At 35.1% G+C, this 16162-nt stretch overlaps 1 protein-coding gene across 3 annotated transcripts in view; it reads right to left on the reverse strand.

Annotated features, from left to right (window-relative positions):
- Positions 1-442: 442 nt before the first annotated feature.
- jvl (javelin-like) overlaps positions 443-16162 on the reverse strand; it is a 129002-nt gene continuing 113282 nt past the window's right edge. For 2 of the 3 annotated variants that reach the window (XM_068776405.1, XM_068776406.1), the window contains exons 2-6: positions 10979-11098; positions 8296-8997; positions 6880-6978; positions 5787-6176; positions 443-925 (exon numbers count right to left, since the gene is read on the reverse strand). In XM_068776405.1, coding sequence (XP_068632506.1) covers positions 572-925; positions 5787-6176; positions 6880-6978; positions 8296-8997; positions 10979-11098 — 1665 coding nt within the window. In that variant the 3' untranslated portion in view covers positions 443-571. Of the gene's footprint in view, positions 926-5606; positions 5681-5786; positions 6177-6879; positions 6979-8295; positions 8998-10978; positions 11099-16162 lie in introns of those variants that run through there. The other variant, XM_068776407.1, reaches the window with a different exon arrangement.

Genomic DNA, 16162 nt, shown 5'->3' on the forward strand with positions numbered 1-16162 from the left:
CAATGGTACACGCCGAAGTCGGATGGTACAGTGTACTGATATACATACGACTTATTCCACATTATTTCATAGATTAAAAAAAAGTAGTGGTCATTGTAATACTATACAGATAAAACATAATAATTCAAAATTGGTTAAAGTCAGGAATTCTGTGTAGTTCATTCATATTAAGAATGTTATGAATAATCATTATCCACCACCCACTTTTCAGAACCAAATAATATTGTTTGACATAAACGAAACTATACCTTCAACTGGTCACTGTATCACAACTTTCTAAATAGGAATGATTTCAATTCACTGAATTCTTAATGCAAACGAATTATTGTAGTAAAAGCGTACATAAGATATTTTCATCTACATACTGAGTCATCACGATATCCATAAGGCATAGCGACTTGAAATTAAACAGGAGTATTCCTTTCTCTGAGCAGGGGTCAGTTTATACTTGGACATTTTTGCTAAATTTCACAATTTCAGTTTCAAGGCGGGGGACAGCTTGTGTTTTATTCATTAACTAATAACGTAAACAGTTCGCTGTGCAAAGGCCCGGCCGTAAGCCGCGTCCACATCACTGAGCTAAAGAATCACTTTCGAAGTCCTTGTTCTCCAGATCGTCGGCCTCGTCGTTGCGTCCGTAGTTCATGCTCTCGAAGTACTTCTGCGGCTGACCGTTCCAGAGCGATTCGTCGGTGTGCGAGTTGATTGATTTGAGTGTGTGTATCTGTATGGAGTCGGTGTTCTCGTATAGGATCGAGTTGGTGAGCTCGAGGGCGAGGTTGTGCGGCTGGTAGGCGAGCAGGGCGGCTGGCAGCGGACGCGAGCGCACCGCTTGCAGCGCCGGGAACAGCGGCGCCAGGCGCTCCGTGCGAGCTACGTACTCCGCCACCAGCGCAGTCGACCGCCCCAGAGAATCCCGCGACGCCTAAAAACATCACACCTCCATTAATTACTCGCATACATTAAACACGCACTTAAACATTTATATCTTTATCGCTATCATATTTAAAACTACACGTTTACTCTGGAGATATATTTGACATAAGTCGAGCCGAACCCGACCAATGAATTTACTAGTGATGACTTACAGCATATGAACATAGTCTTTTATTTCTCAAGCTCGGGATTTCCTTATTAGAACGAATCAGTAATGGGGTGGTCCGTAAACGAATTAAAGTAATAGCAAATTGTAGTGACAATGGGCAAGTCACATACGGAACACACGACCGCTAGAGCCTTAATATCTGTGCGATAGCAAGTGGAGCGTAAGACGATTATTAGAAATCTAAGAGGAGACTTCTGTCCAGCAGTGAACGTCATACGACTGAATTGACCCGAGCCAAAATTCCCGAGTGTGTCATCAAAGTCCAGACTAAAATCTTGTTACACTTTGGATGCGTTTTTATATGAATTATATTCGTGCGAAAACAGAAACACGCAAGTAGCACCCTAACTCTTCGAGTTTAATGGTGCCTTGCACTATGCATATATAATTCTTACAACAGGAAATCAGATAGAATATAGTTAATTTTAACCAGCTAATAATTATAAACTAGTACATATGAATTCATACCAACAATGTTATTCGTTTGCTATAATAGGTTAGGCTCACAGTCACTACTGATGTTACAATCGAGAAAAATGTAAACAATGTGCGCGTTCAATTCGTATGTTAAGGATACAAAAACACATCCATAGTGAGGACAATGTAAGGGTCAATTTCACTAGCGCAGAGTCGAAGGGCATCGAAACATTAAAGTGAAGATACACGAATTTGGGTGAACGATAGATCTGTTTTCAAATGACGACGACCGATTTTACGTAAAAGGCTGTTATTACTTTGAAACGGTTTATATAGTTCGCTTGTCAGCGAAAAGCTTTAGAAACTATTCTCAGTTTCTCTGTATGGTGTGATCACACTTAAATATGTTACACTATTTTTTTGGAATGTGACAAATAACTATTAACAGCACAAAGTCTGTGGGAACAGATAGTAAATATTACTATATCTTATTAATAAATCCAAATTTTAAAAACCAATTTTATTACTATATAATCATTACGTTATTTCTTATTTCCAAAAACTAATTTTGGATGGGGTGCACTGATCATCAAATTATCTATTAATATCCCCCTTCAAACCCTTTACACCTATTTTCAACTATCTTTAATTTATTTTAACATTAGAATAAACGAGGGTTGTATTGTTAATTCTAAACCTAAACCGCTCCTATGTTAAGGCAACTTGTAATTTTAAGTCTGGTCTGTCACCAAACAAAAAATAATTAAAACGCGACGAGATGGGGGCCGATGAAGAGCTTTGACGACGGACTAACGAAACGGAATAGCCAATGCTCCAGCACGCTTTGCCGCACGCATACCTAAGGTTGCGGTACAGAAGTTTTGGTAACACTATAGTTCATTCGTCTCTTCTTCTGAAAGATAACGTTTAATTTACTATAATATGATAAATATTGCCGCTTCGACTCTGCACTACAGCCTGTTCACATTAATATATAGTAAATCATAACTGTCCAATGAAATTTTTGATGAGTCGACACATTCGAAAATGATTTACAAATAATTTATAAAAGATTATTTACTACATTAATAATGTAAAATGACTGTAGTATGAATTGTTTCTTATAGTTTTCAAGCCATCTCCATATCAGCATTACCAAAAACTTATCTTAAATAATTCCTATTTGTTAAACATTCATTTTAATATATGAAATATTTTAAATTGTTTTACTGTTATTCAAATTACATCTATTACAACACGCGTAAGACATACACATGATCATAACAAATGAAAATCACATAGACAATTTAATTAGCATAGACCAATGATTTTAAAAAAATACAAAAAATGTATCATCTATGGTGTCTATCACTTGCTACTATCGTGAAGATATTGAGAAATATGTTTAAACACTATAAAGATATACGCAATACTTGTAATTTTTCAATGTAAAGAAAACTTATTTGAGATATCAATTCATTGTATCAATTGGGTTTCTCTTAATAAATATTATTAAAAATTGTTTACACATCACGACATTAAAAAAATAATCTACCAACTCGTGACTTGAATCCTCTTACAGTGCATAGCGGTGGGTGTAAATTTAGCTCTGTGGTCAGCCAATTGTACTTGTTGATTATGCCACTATGTCAATAAAATAAAAGTACAAAAAGAAAAAAAAAAACCTAAGAAATAATTATAATCAAGTCTACTTGCTTCTCCTCATAAGTGTCTATTAAAAAGAAAACTTACCTGTGTTTTCAGTAATTTATATTCTAAATTAAAATTTATAAGCAATAGATCCCTGTGATAGTGTGATTTTTTTTTTCATTTAATTATACCCTGACAGCAGACATTTGGCCAAAAGAAAGCATAAAAAATAAATAATAAGTTTAAAAAACTTAACCTAAAAATAGTTAATGTTATTCAGATAAAAATGAATTTTTTGTAAAAATGTCAATTTCATGATAACTGTGCCTACCGATATCTTGTTGGCCAAATATCCTCCGATATCATATCCAGATACAATTTAAAATAAAATAATATGTCTTTTCAATGATGCATATAGTAGAAGCATGACAAGGAATAAAAAAGGAAAATCCAACTTAAATCTACAAATAGTAACAAATGAAGACCACGTACGACCGTCATAATTGGCCATTGTTTTATATATGAAGTTTACTTAATTATTACGTATCTAATAGAAAACAAAGTAAATGAAAATTGTGAGCAAATTAACAAGCATAGGTATGAAAACAGGCCGACATAAAATAAACAGTAATCAAAGAAGTCCAATTTTAAAATTGCTATTAATGAGCAAAATAACAAATCTGTTTATTAACAATGTATTGTCTCATAAATAACAATTTTTTCACAATGAAAATTTCCTTAGAGGTGTGGAATAATGAAATTTACAATGTTCATGATTCTAATGTATAGCTTGTAAAACATAAATGAAAAAAACATTTATTGCTTTCAGTATAAAAATAAAATAATTAATTATAAAGATGGTGACATACAGTTTATGAAGATATTTCAGTAAAAACTATGTAACCAGATTGTAATACCAAATTTGAAACATCTTTATGAGCTCTGTGCCTTACAATCACTTGAATAAAACTTTAAGTGTAAATTTCATTGCGATAAAGGTGTAAAAAGTTCTAACTATATATAGGGAGATTGATTATAAATATATAAGTTTTAAAAAAGTGAATGGTTGTACATTTGGAACCTATTTTCAATCATCCAGTATAAAATGAACATTTTGAAAATGTTACCTTAAATTATTTTTTTATGTTAGCGACCGGTCAAAAACTTTGGCAGCATAAGTTGGTTGAGACACTATAAAAATAATTGAATTTAAAATGTTTTAAATATGCTATACACTAACTCCTATAAACCTTTTACAACCAGTAACCCTGTATGCTTATAACTGTCACATGTGTTGATACATACACAATTAAACATACTATCTTACATTTGTGTTTTCTTCTTTATGCAAATGTGATTTCACAATAATCAAATTATAAATGTAATACCTGTGTTGATAGTAAATGTACGGAACAATTTTGAAACACTTCTTGTTGTTATATTGAGATAAAAATATAACACTTGATGAATTGATTTAAAGCATTCAAAATATGACTGTTAATACAAGAAAGCATTTTGTTTAAGTTTTTTGAGGATTTGTCTATGTATGTCTACCATCTTATCTTTAGAACAAAATTTTAATCTAATTTATTATGCAGATAATTAATAAAATGTTTAATGTATTTTTAATATGGCGAATTATTTACATTTGAAGCTTTAGTATGTTTTGTTAGATGCAATGTTTCACAGGATGATGATTTCGATTGGACAATGGAATATATTAATGACATTCGTAATTTAAAACCATCAACATTAATCAATTAGTAAACAAATACACAAAATGGTTTCATGCTTAATTTGGAAAGTATTCGGCAGATTACCAATTATTTGGTCGGCTTGTACTTTGCAGTAGAGATAATTTTGGCAGTGTGACAAGTTTGTAAATTATTAAAACTGGGAAAAAATCTTTTCGCATTTAGACTTGAAATTAAATCTTTCTGTCTGTACTATTATCTGGCTGGTTTTGATGACATTTAAATGGTTTGCATCTGGAAATATTCTTGGCATTTCAAAATTTTCTTTCAAGAAAGGAAATGTTCAACGTTAGCCGCGTAAAAAGTAATTATATATGTATAAAAGTTAAAATTACAAAATATCTGAAGCAACGGTATTAATATCAACTAGATTACAAAAAGTTATCAAACAAAGTGGCAAATAAACTTAAATAAATACGTCTGGAGTTTATGGATAAAATGCAAAGAAACTTTTTCCCCGATCTATAATAATATTGTAAATAATCTGATGTATCGATAGCCAATAGTGATCTACTGTTCAATGAGACAATTTTTCTTTTCCAGCTGATCATTCCATGCGAACATAAAAAAGAATTAGCTACGGGCGCAGGTTAAACAAGTGACCATGGTACTAACCGATAATAAATAAAAGGTAATGAAAAACAATAATGAATAACGGAAAAAAAATAAAACTTACGATCGACATAATGGCATAGCCGCGGGCGCCACCTCGCGGCGGCAACCGACACCGGACGTTAGTGAGTCACTGGGTGCACTGTCACACGGTGGGTTTTATTAGGGTTTATTAGCACTTTGGGTAGGTAGTTTTAGTTTTGCGAGGTCTAGTCTTTGAACCAGTTCCAGATTGATTTGACGCGAACCTTTTCGTGGGGGGGCGAGCGGCGGACGGCGGCCGGAGGCTTGGGATCCTTGCGGGGGACGGACGCGTCGCGGGACACTCGGCTGCGTGCGGACGCCGCTGAGCGCACCGAGTGCGAGGAGGGGGGCCTTGGGGGGTCGGATCGTGAAGCCGGCGGCCGAGGCGCAGTTCCCTTGTGCGCCGTGTGCAGCGGGATCCTGCTGGGCCGGCGCCTCGGTGTCTCCGAGATGCGCGCCTCCTCGTCCTCATCAGGAATCTGCACCAGCTCTATGTCGCGCATGCTGCTGTGCATGTCGCGGCTGCGCTCCATGCTCTCATTGGAACCCTTCCTGCCCTCCAGTTGTCGCACCCGAGCTCGCGCGCCCTCCAGCTCTATGCTTTTTTCCTCCAACTGAAAATTGATTCACTTGTGTAAATAAATTAAATAAAAATGCTGTAGCCAGGTGCGTTAATGAATAACGCAAGTTTATTACAATAATTCTCTACCAGAACTGACCTAAAAGGATTCTATATCATATCCTTTTTATCTAAATTAGATCCTCCTAAAGTGGTTGGTACCAGAAGATTGTCGAAAACGAAAATTTATTTTATTAATTAAATATTTTTTTTATCTTTTTAACTACTCTGGGTTCTTTTACTATCATGTGAGGGTTCATATTTAAATTGGAAATATCAGTGGCAACACATTTGGCGATTCATTTTTATTTATAGCGTAAATGGAAACAGACAGTAAAAGCTTTAATGTAGCTTTACCTCTTTTTCTGTCAATTAATGTATGGTACACTATCCAATATAAAACTTTTGAATAACGTAATATTATAGTAAAAAAGCGTTAAGAAAATTGTATATTATATATTAAATTTAACTACTGTTTTACTATATGTCCCTGCTGACTTCGTGCTGCTAGGAGTCATGGACCTATCGCGTTCCAATAGAAAAAATAATGTAACATATTATGAGATCATAGAGTGGTAAATTTACACTGACAAATGCTTTCTTTACGCCAATAACCAATCACTTTGGACAGGCAGTAAAAAATTATCAATCAAAATGATTTTTAAAATTATATTAGATATTGTTTGGTCAGTACTTACTCTGAATTTGAGATCTTCGTTCAAGTCCCTGGCTTGCTCGAGTCTCTCTAGGAGCAATGTTCTCTGCTTCGCTGCCTCTTTTAGTTTTTCGCAGTACACCTGGAAAAATATTAACAAGAATATAAACCAAGTATCAACACTATTTTGTTCGTTCGTTATTTCAAATAACATATAAAATGAACACGTAGATAATATGTAAGGATTAAATTAATCTAAAATATAGCTATTATTTGAGAATATTGTGTACCATAAGCCATAAAGCGCGGTGAAAAAAATTACCGCTGGAGCCTTAAGGTTCTGGACACTTTAAACAAACGAGCGTAGCGTCTAACGTCATATAGAGTAGACGAGGTCTGTGCCTTACAGTTAGTCTCTATAAGCTAGCATGATGATGAAATCTTCTGATATTTATCACCCACTTAAGTAACAATCTGTTAATCTTTGAGAATCAAATTATACCTAATCATATTACTAATTTCACAATGTCCTCTTGCACACAATGGTACATAATAGACGGCGTTATTTCATAAATATATCGTGCGTTAAATAGGCACTCAAAATGCAAATAAACGCACAACGTAAATGTAATGTGTTGCGGCATCAACGAGCTTATCTCTGCCGAACGTACCGACCTTCTGATTCAGAGAGCCTACGTGATCAGCGACGGGTATATGTTACTGGCAAAATATACCTGAGAATACATTTTGATATCGAAAACAACCACAATGTATAGACATCTTTTCAGGTCATCGCATTAATTATTTGCCAATATTATTCTATTGCAGTACATCAGTGATTCCCAAACTTTTTAGTTACCGAATAAAAAAAAAACAAAATTAGAATAAAAATCATGGAAACAGAATTTTTCAGTGATAATTATTCTTGGGAAAACAATGCTCCAAACCCCACATTATTAATATTTTTAAAAGTAATCACAAAAAAGAAAAACACTTAAGTTTTTAGTTAGCTTTTCTCAAACAACAGCGCCTTTGTAAATTTCTTAGCTTTATTTAAAGTTGAAATATAACAAAATATTCCACGACGTATAAAAGTGATTGATCTGGAACGTAAAATAAACTGATGAATAATGCTTTTGATATTAGATAAGATATAAAGGGAGTGTGTATTACAGAACATTTTTGTTTATTTTGAACTGGATAAAAATTTTACTATCCTCTATTCAAGATCGTGAAAGTTGATTCATTGAATTCGACCTTCTCGGTGCGCGACAATCTTTACTGCGATTACACGTGATACGTTCTCTTAAGAAACAATAATATATTTTTAGTGCTCTTTATTGATAATTGTTGTTTTGTTTCTTTTAATTATAAAAATATAACGATTATAAGCTAAATATACATTTTAATCTCCTAAAAAGTTAACAAAAGCATGTTATTCTCGTTTGCGACTACAAACCTGATTTTGGACGGTGGATGTAAGAAGTTGTCTTTGAAGTTCAACGGGATTACTCTCTTGGAGAATCGCCGCGAATTTCTTGGAGTTGATGTTGGGCACTAGAGGCAGTCGTGCGGGGCTGTCTAGTGCCGCGTCCAGGCGCCCCAGTGACGCGTGCGTGGCTGGCGGAGGTGTTAGAGCTGCAGCTGCTTCGAGTTGTGCAGCCCTGGTTAGTAAGGCGTCCCTTTCGTTCCGCAATCGTACGAGATCCGTGCAGTCTCCGCAACCGGCTGACAGAGCGCGAGCAAAAGACTCCTCCGCCGTCTCCGAGCGTCTCTCGTCCAATTCGCCGCGTAACAGCTCTGCCTCGTCACGTATGCGGCCGCCCTTGCGTTGGATAGTGTCAAGCAGCGCCCACAGCTCGTCTTCCAGCGGACGACTTCTAGTCGCAGAAGCAGATGCTGATGCAGAGGAGGAGTGTGCGTCTTTTCCGCACGATGTCTCTGTACTGAATCCAGAATCTTGCACGGAGGGCTGGGGTTTGGCCCTCGCGGTGTCTCCGCTTCCTCCGGCCAATTTTCGCCGGACTCGAACCCCGGGCTCCCAGTCCCTGCGCGTGCCACTCGCCGGCGTCGACGGCGCCATCTTGGAGCGCAGGTTTGGGAACGTCTCGATGACGAGGTCGCGGAACTCGAGTAGGGCTCCGACCTCATTCTGGAGCTCCTACGGGAAAAAAACCTTGTTAAAAACCTTAGTTATAATAATTACGTTATAATAAATTATTATCTTAGCTACAGGGCGTCCATTGTTGGACAAATATTTCCGATAAGATCGAATAGTATCGTATTAAATCGAGTGTTTTCTGACGACTTTGACAAGGATGCTTCACTTGCCGGCCTCTTCTCTGTAGAACTTTATGGCCCCAGCTGACATCTGTTCTGCGCGCTACGTGGCCTCCCAACTGCCACTTCAACTCGCCAATCCACTGGGCTAGGTTATAACCTTTTCTTTGGCTAGTTAAGCAATTTACCAAATAATGCCCGAAGTGATTAGGTTTTAATATTAGATTAGGTTTCAATGCCGTTAACATCATCACTATAATATAGTGTTTAATTAGCCCTACCCGATAAAGCTGTAACGGCCCTGTAAAGGTCATAGCGTCGACTTTAAACCGAAAATCCATCTCTATTTGTAACAAGTGACAATTATACATAGAATGTAAATAGATGTGAGATACAATAAATTATTAATATGCATTATTATCAGTAATTACAAATAAAAGTTTTTTTTAGCACTTATGTAAGAAACCAAAAATGAGAAAAACCTCAGAACGAAATATCAAATGTCTATTACCAAACAAAGAAACCTAATATTAGTGTGTTACATTGCAACAACTTGAAACGTACCTAAAGTTGAATCATTATTCTGGGTACGCATATTAACCAACAGTATACGAATGTATTTATAAATAAACAGGTCCGGTTTGCGAGATTAATCACTGTCATTATTATTTTGTTTAGTTATTTACTTATTAATTATTTGATTGTATAGTACTCAGTTGCTCGTAATGATAGATTTAGTTTAATTAAACCTAATAAGTAGCGCAGTGAGAGGATCGTAATCATGTGGTTGTTGTAACCACGGTCACTTTTATGCACTGTTTCATGAACTTTGTAAAATTCCGGTGTTTAAGCATAGGTTTAAGTTTTATAACTACACTTATACCCGATGTAGTATTCTGTACTTCTACTACACTTCACAATTTAAGTGTTTTCATTATTATTGACACAAAATACACGTCTATCATTTAACGCCTTTATAAAAAAAATATGAAATTACTATTAACATGCCTCTTTTTCTGAAGGCCGCAGCGGTGTGTTCTTTTTTGATATTATAGATAGTGAAAGTGGAAGACTAACCAACTTTTTTGTCATTGACAATTTTTTTCGTTCGTCGGAGTTTAGTTGTATTGCGTTTGTAGCAGAAACGCGTTCAAGAAGAAAAATAAAAATAGAAATAGCATCAAACACAGACGTAATATATTAATAATTAATATAACGATATAAATTTGAATGCATATACTTGAACTCCGAACACTATATCAAACAGTAATTGTCTCCTTTCACATAGCCTCGTTGGCATTAAATAAATAGCATTTCACTTGCGTCTTCTGCAATAAGTAATCAATTGTCGTTTTCATTTTCTAACATTGTTTATGTCAACTCTCATAGCGTGTGTGTTTATGATATTTAATAATAAATACTATTTGTTACAGCGTTTAAAATTAAAAAAATAAAATTGAAGGCTCCTTTGAAAGGTTGGAATGGTATTAGATGTTCTACTTAGAAGTGCCTAATGAAGTAGAACAGGTCCTTACATCGCGTACAAAACAATTTTTAAGGTGGTTTCAGTCGGTGGAAATTCCACATAACCCTGTCCTCACAGAGACAAGGAATATTGAACATTCGCAATATTTTACCCAGATGAGTTTTTTATTCTGCTATTACGTTAGATATTCTGATTTAGGTTCCTAATGGAGATACCGGAATCCCTTACACAGCTTGGAAGGTGACTCTAAGGTGGTTTTAGTGGGAAGGAGACCCACATAACCCTGTCCTCCCCCCAGTGGCAGGGAATCTTTAACAACCAAAAGAACCACCCCCAAACCAAGAAAATAGATATTTTACTGTATCAGTGTACGTACCTGCAAGGCGACGAGCGACTTAGCCTGCTCCGAGATGAGGTAGTGGAAGGGGCCGGGCTGCGATCGCAGCTGCATGCAGTCCATGCCCGAGCCGCCCGAGCCGCTGTCCGCACCGCCCGTCTGTAACAACCATTGCCACTGGTAAACATTTATTATAAATTATAATTTCAACTTCTAACCAACAAACTTTCTTACCGGAATGTTATAGAAAACTGGCATTATCCAAGATTATTAAACCAACACTTAATATGTAGAGAGAGATCCAATAATAATCTAGCCTAATGAACGTTATGAGGCTAGAATGTGGAAACCTAGTTCAATATGAATCATCATCGTTCCAGCCGCTTCCCGTTCCGTAGTCTTGCTTGTAATTCAATAAATGCAGTCTACTAATTAGGCAAAAAATAACTCTAGTTAAAAGGCTTGAATTAACAAAGAAAATATTTTTTGGTTACATAGTGCTTCATTTCTAGTGTAGTTAGTGAAAAAAAGGTGTTATTGCTGGCTAATAGTCAACAAAAAGCAATTGCCTTTTATTAACAGACGTTTAAGTTAAGCGTAACGTTTTAAGGTTTGATCACGTTAACCGTAACAATGAAACTTTACTTTAAGCGGATTAGTAAAATGAGAACTTTACTTTCGTACGCCGGTTTTTATTGTTTCCTAAATACTGTTATAAAAACATCGACGGCTACATTCATTTAATCTGGTAAAATAGATGAAGAACTTTAGAAACAAGGTGACATATAAAAGATACACAGACTTTCTTTATAAGTCGGAGAGGTACTAAGGGAAGAATGAAAACTAGGAAAATTATCCAGGGTAAAAAAAAAACTTACTATATAGTCCGAACCAATGTGATTATAATAGTTCACTGATTTCATTAGATATACAGGCTGATTGGAAGTAAGTGTTAAAGCTTTAAAGAAATGAACGTATAGCTCAAACGCTGTTGATTATTATATAGTACGTAGTAAGTCAATGTTTTTAAAAATAATAATTAACTTAATGATAATATTTACTATATCAGGAAAAGGTGTTTTCAAACTTGGATTATTAATTATTATTTATTATTTGCCCCTGCAGCATTTGTAGATGATATTGGCTTGTCGCATAACAACAGAAAAATGAATTAATGTAACAAATATCGGGGTCATCATTTTATACGTAATTATAAATAAATATAAAAGTTTTGGAGTTTTTTTACACCTTTTATTAAACATCTTGTAGATTCACGAATGTATATGTATTGGAGGAAATATATTGTGATTCGTTTTTCTATTACGGCAACTTCTAATCAACATTAAATGATTTAAACTGTGCAAAGTAACGTTTTAATGTGGCAACTTGCATGGGAAATCGAACTAACTTAAACAGTTACACAACTGTCAGGTTTACCATAGGGTTTTTTTTGAATGCACCTTGTTGTGGCGTGCAATCATTTCCCGGACTACAGGCAGTGCAGCTGGCGCGCGTGGGTTTGGACACGTACAACGTCGTTACGCGGCGTAAAATCGTCGCACGGCCGACTGCCTCGGACGCGGTCTCTTCCTGCGCTTGACTCCATTGTACGCAAACGTTTCTCTTATCAATTTTCAAGTAAACAAAACTGTTGTTTTGGAAATAAGTTCCACTGGAAATCCATTTTCGAACAGTGTTTCTATATGCGTTTAATTGAATCTATTACAACTTTAGGGTCTTACCTTCTAGTGGTAAAACCTTCCACTTTCGACGACCTTCTCAAAGAAAAGTGCTCTATACCTTTCAGCCTTTTACCTCCTTTATGGGTGTACATTCTAAGACTTTACACTTGCATCTGCCGTTGTCGAACATATCATTAGCGGTAACAATTATTTAAAAATACATAATGTTCGTATATTATAACAAATGACTTCGTGATTGCAAATTCAAAGTTATAGTTATAACGAGAACGACGTAATTACTAATTCAAACAATTTGGAAGCCTTTGTAAAGTACATTTCACCAATTTGTTTGTATAAATTTTCATCGACAGTTAATTGGAACGTAAAATTACCAATTACTACAAATTAGTACGCACGAACAATAAAACAGTCTACGTCTGGCGGTTATTTGAAATTGACAGTTGTGTAACAATTTTGATTATTAAAGCAAGTTTGTATTCCAATTACAAATAGAGGAAAATTTATATTTGCTTTATAATGTTATCACTTTTGGGAAACAAGACTTAATCTCTACGTATTAAAATTAATTTTATTTGTTATTACAGGCGACTTGTTGAGTAACGACGGTTGTAAGTAACCGGCAAGGATAGCGAAGGACACCTATTCACATCGAACAGACGACCTTGTTAAAATCGCCGAAAGACGCTGTATGCAGAACGCTTCAAACTGGTCTTATTGGATATGGGGAATACCTATGTACAGTAGTGAACGTCCTACGGCTGAAATTATGATCACAGCATACGTGAAGGTCCACGCGGCCTAAGAATCAAATAAATTCATCGGTTTGAACTATCCAAAAAAAATGTCCCAATCTTAAGATTTTTTTACCTTGCTTACTTTGCTGCCAAACGGCAGAATGCAAAGGGCGCTTTGGCCTAAAACCTCCGTTAAGAGAGCGAAGCTCGAACGCCCCCGAGAAAGCCTCGGTTTGGGTCCCTACATGCTGGTTTCACCGGATAGTATTTAACGTTTAGATGGTGAGCTGTTACTAACAGCAGATGTTTATGTTGTCAACCGGATTACATTCTTTATTGTCTTGTTTTAATATTGCAAACATTACGATCGGAAGTCGATACGAGTGCCTGTTTCAATTATGCAATTCATCCAATTTTAAGAAATTGGAACCGATCATATCAATATAAAATATTTGCTTACGTCTGTCAAATAACGAATTTTGCAAAGTGACTGTTACTTTTATCATAACATTTATATAAATAAAAATCGGCTCGGTAAACTCAGCATTTTTTATATTATTGTCATGGAATCAGTAACTAATTGTATAAAGTAAAATGGAAATATTACTACGAAAATGTCACTTTTTTTTACAGACCATAGAGAAAATAGAACACGTGTCTCTAGCCTTTAAGAATTTGACTTCAACCAAAACTAAAATTGCAAGTTGTCATAAAAAAAACTCAAAAAATATCTTTTATATAGTGAATCGCGCAGCAGTGATCTCAAAATATAATTACATTAGTTTATAAGTCTTGAGGTGTACAAAATAGAATAGAAATAGAAAATCATGTATGGACTTTTGATAGTACGGTGTCTTATTTAAAAGCTAAAACTTAATTTTATCTTTCAATTGACAAAGATTTTTTAATGTGTAAAAATCTTGTCATTCTCATTAAGACATGTCTTTTATTAGATTTATAATTTGAAAAAGTTATCTTTCATCTCGAGCCTACATAAATGTAAATATTAACTTTTCCAAACAGGATGTATCAATTGATAATAATCCGAACAAAAATATTATTGTACGCAAGCCATTGTATTTGGACTACGTGATACATGTAACGGAATTTCGCGAATAAATTTGACACGACATTTGCGTTATCTCCGATAAGGCGGCTTAAATGTCGATGTTCTTTCACAAGTGCTGATAAGATCCGCGGTCGATACTTTTTTTTTAACAAACTTGAAATAAGTAAAATCCAGTTGTCATTCAATAACAAAATTTTAATATTCGTACAGCGTTACGTATATGTGAACAATAAATTCATTAAAAATTAACATACTTAAATGACTTATTTAATAAATAATACGATTACGTCACGTGAAATTATAATATGTTATGAAATACACTAAAATCTGTATATTAAATATAGAGGAAGTAATATTAAATTTACTGAAGTGAAAGGAACATGAAAGTCATTATTAAAGAATAAAATGTATTATTTAAATAAGATAAGCAAAAGTTATGGAGTGCTGTTGAGAACCAGGAGCAGAACGACTTGGAAGGTTAAGTTACAGTTCGGACTTTTTTCTCTATATGGAGTAACAAATAACCTCAAACAAATCTTAATCATTATTTCAGTCCTCTGCTGAACATATGCTTCCACCGTAAATATCCAACAGGACCAGTTAGAGGCGGCCTGCAGCTAGAATCTCCAGACTAACGTATCAAGGTCGTCTATCCATTTCGTGGGTGGACCCGTCCCACACTGCGCTTGCCGCTAACCATTAAACATGCCTAACGGCAACCCTCTCTCAACTGTCTGCGTTTAGTTAAAGCGAAAAATATCGTAAAAAAACACTAGCGATACAAATTAGAATTAATAAAATACAACATTAAACATGTAAAAATCAGCGCTTGATCGATTCTAAACGAATTACCGTGTATACATTAATATTATAGTGATTATTTTCAGTTCCGATGTTGCACAACTTCAATAAATTACCTTATTTATACGCTCATTATTTCGATTAAATATTAACGTTTTAGCAGTGACATAACGTGAAGATACATAGTGTAATTACATAAGCAGGCAACCAATACTATGTTACAAGTGTTTTTTAACCCATGGTTTTCAAACACAAAATTTTGTTTACGCTCCAAATTAAAGACAAAAGATAGCACTAGATGATTCATTACCATTATCATTTCAAACGAAAGACGTCCACTGTTGGACATAGGCTTCTTTCTATAGATTTCAATTAAGACACACAACCTTAATAATACTATGCTACCGGTCCAAGGTCTCCACTCCAGAAGCCATCTGTTCATCACTACCACTTCAATTTACCAAGCTGCTGGGCTATGTCATTTACTTTTTTCGTCTTTGGATTCTAATCCTCACACATAGACTTGTTGAACGACTGTCAAATCTCTAATGAGGTCCGAAGTGAGAGACGACGTATCAGTGCCATAAGTCATCTTTTGGTTTTGGACCTCATCATTGGTTGTAAACCTTCGTCTTCAACCTTTTCCTTTGATTCTGAAGTATATTGAAAGAGGCTATGTTTCGTTCTCGAACGCTGTTACGCCCACGCAATTATTATTTCAGTAATTTTACCAGCGTACATATTGTTTAAAGAGCAGAATTGTATTTAGAGATTAACAGTATAGAAAACAAGATGTCCAAACAACTCTTGTCTGACATTTATTAAGGTTGAATTTAACGAAATTAAAAAAATATTTCGTCATTTTTGTTTGCCAGCATTTCTTTCTTGAATGATATTAAAAATTCATGGATTCGCA

This window comes from Battus philenor, unplaced genomic scaffold, assembly GCF_028537555.1.
Source record: "Battus philenor isolate CCGP_79_NKW_IND1 unplaced genomic scaffold, ilBatPhil1.0.hap1 SCAF_12, whole genome shotgun sequence".
In the NCBI taxonomy this organism is placed as follows: domain Eukaryota; kingdom Metazoa; phylum Arthropoda; class Insecta; order Lepidoptera; family Papilionidae; genus Battus; species Battus philenor.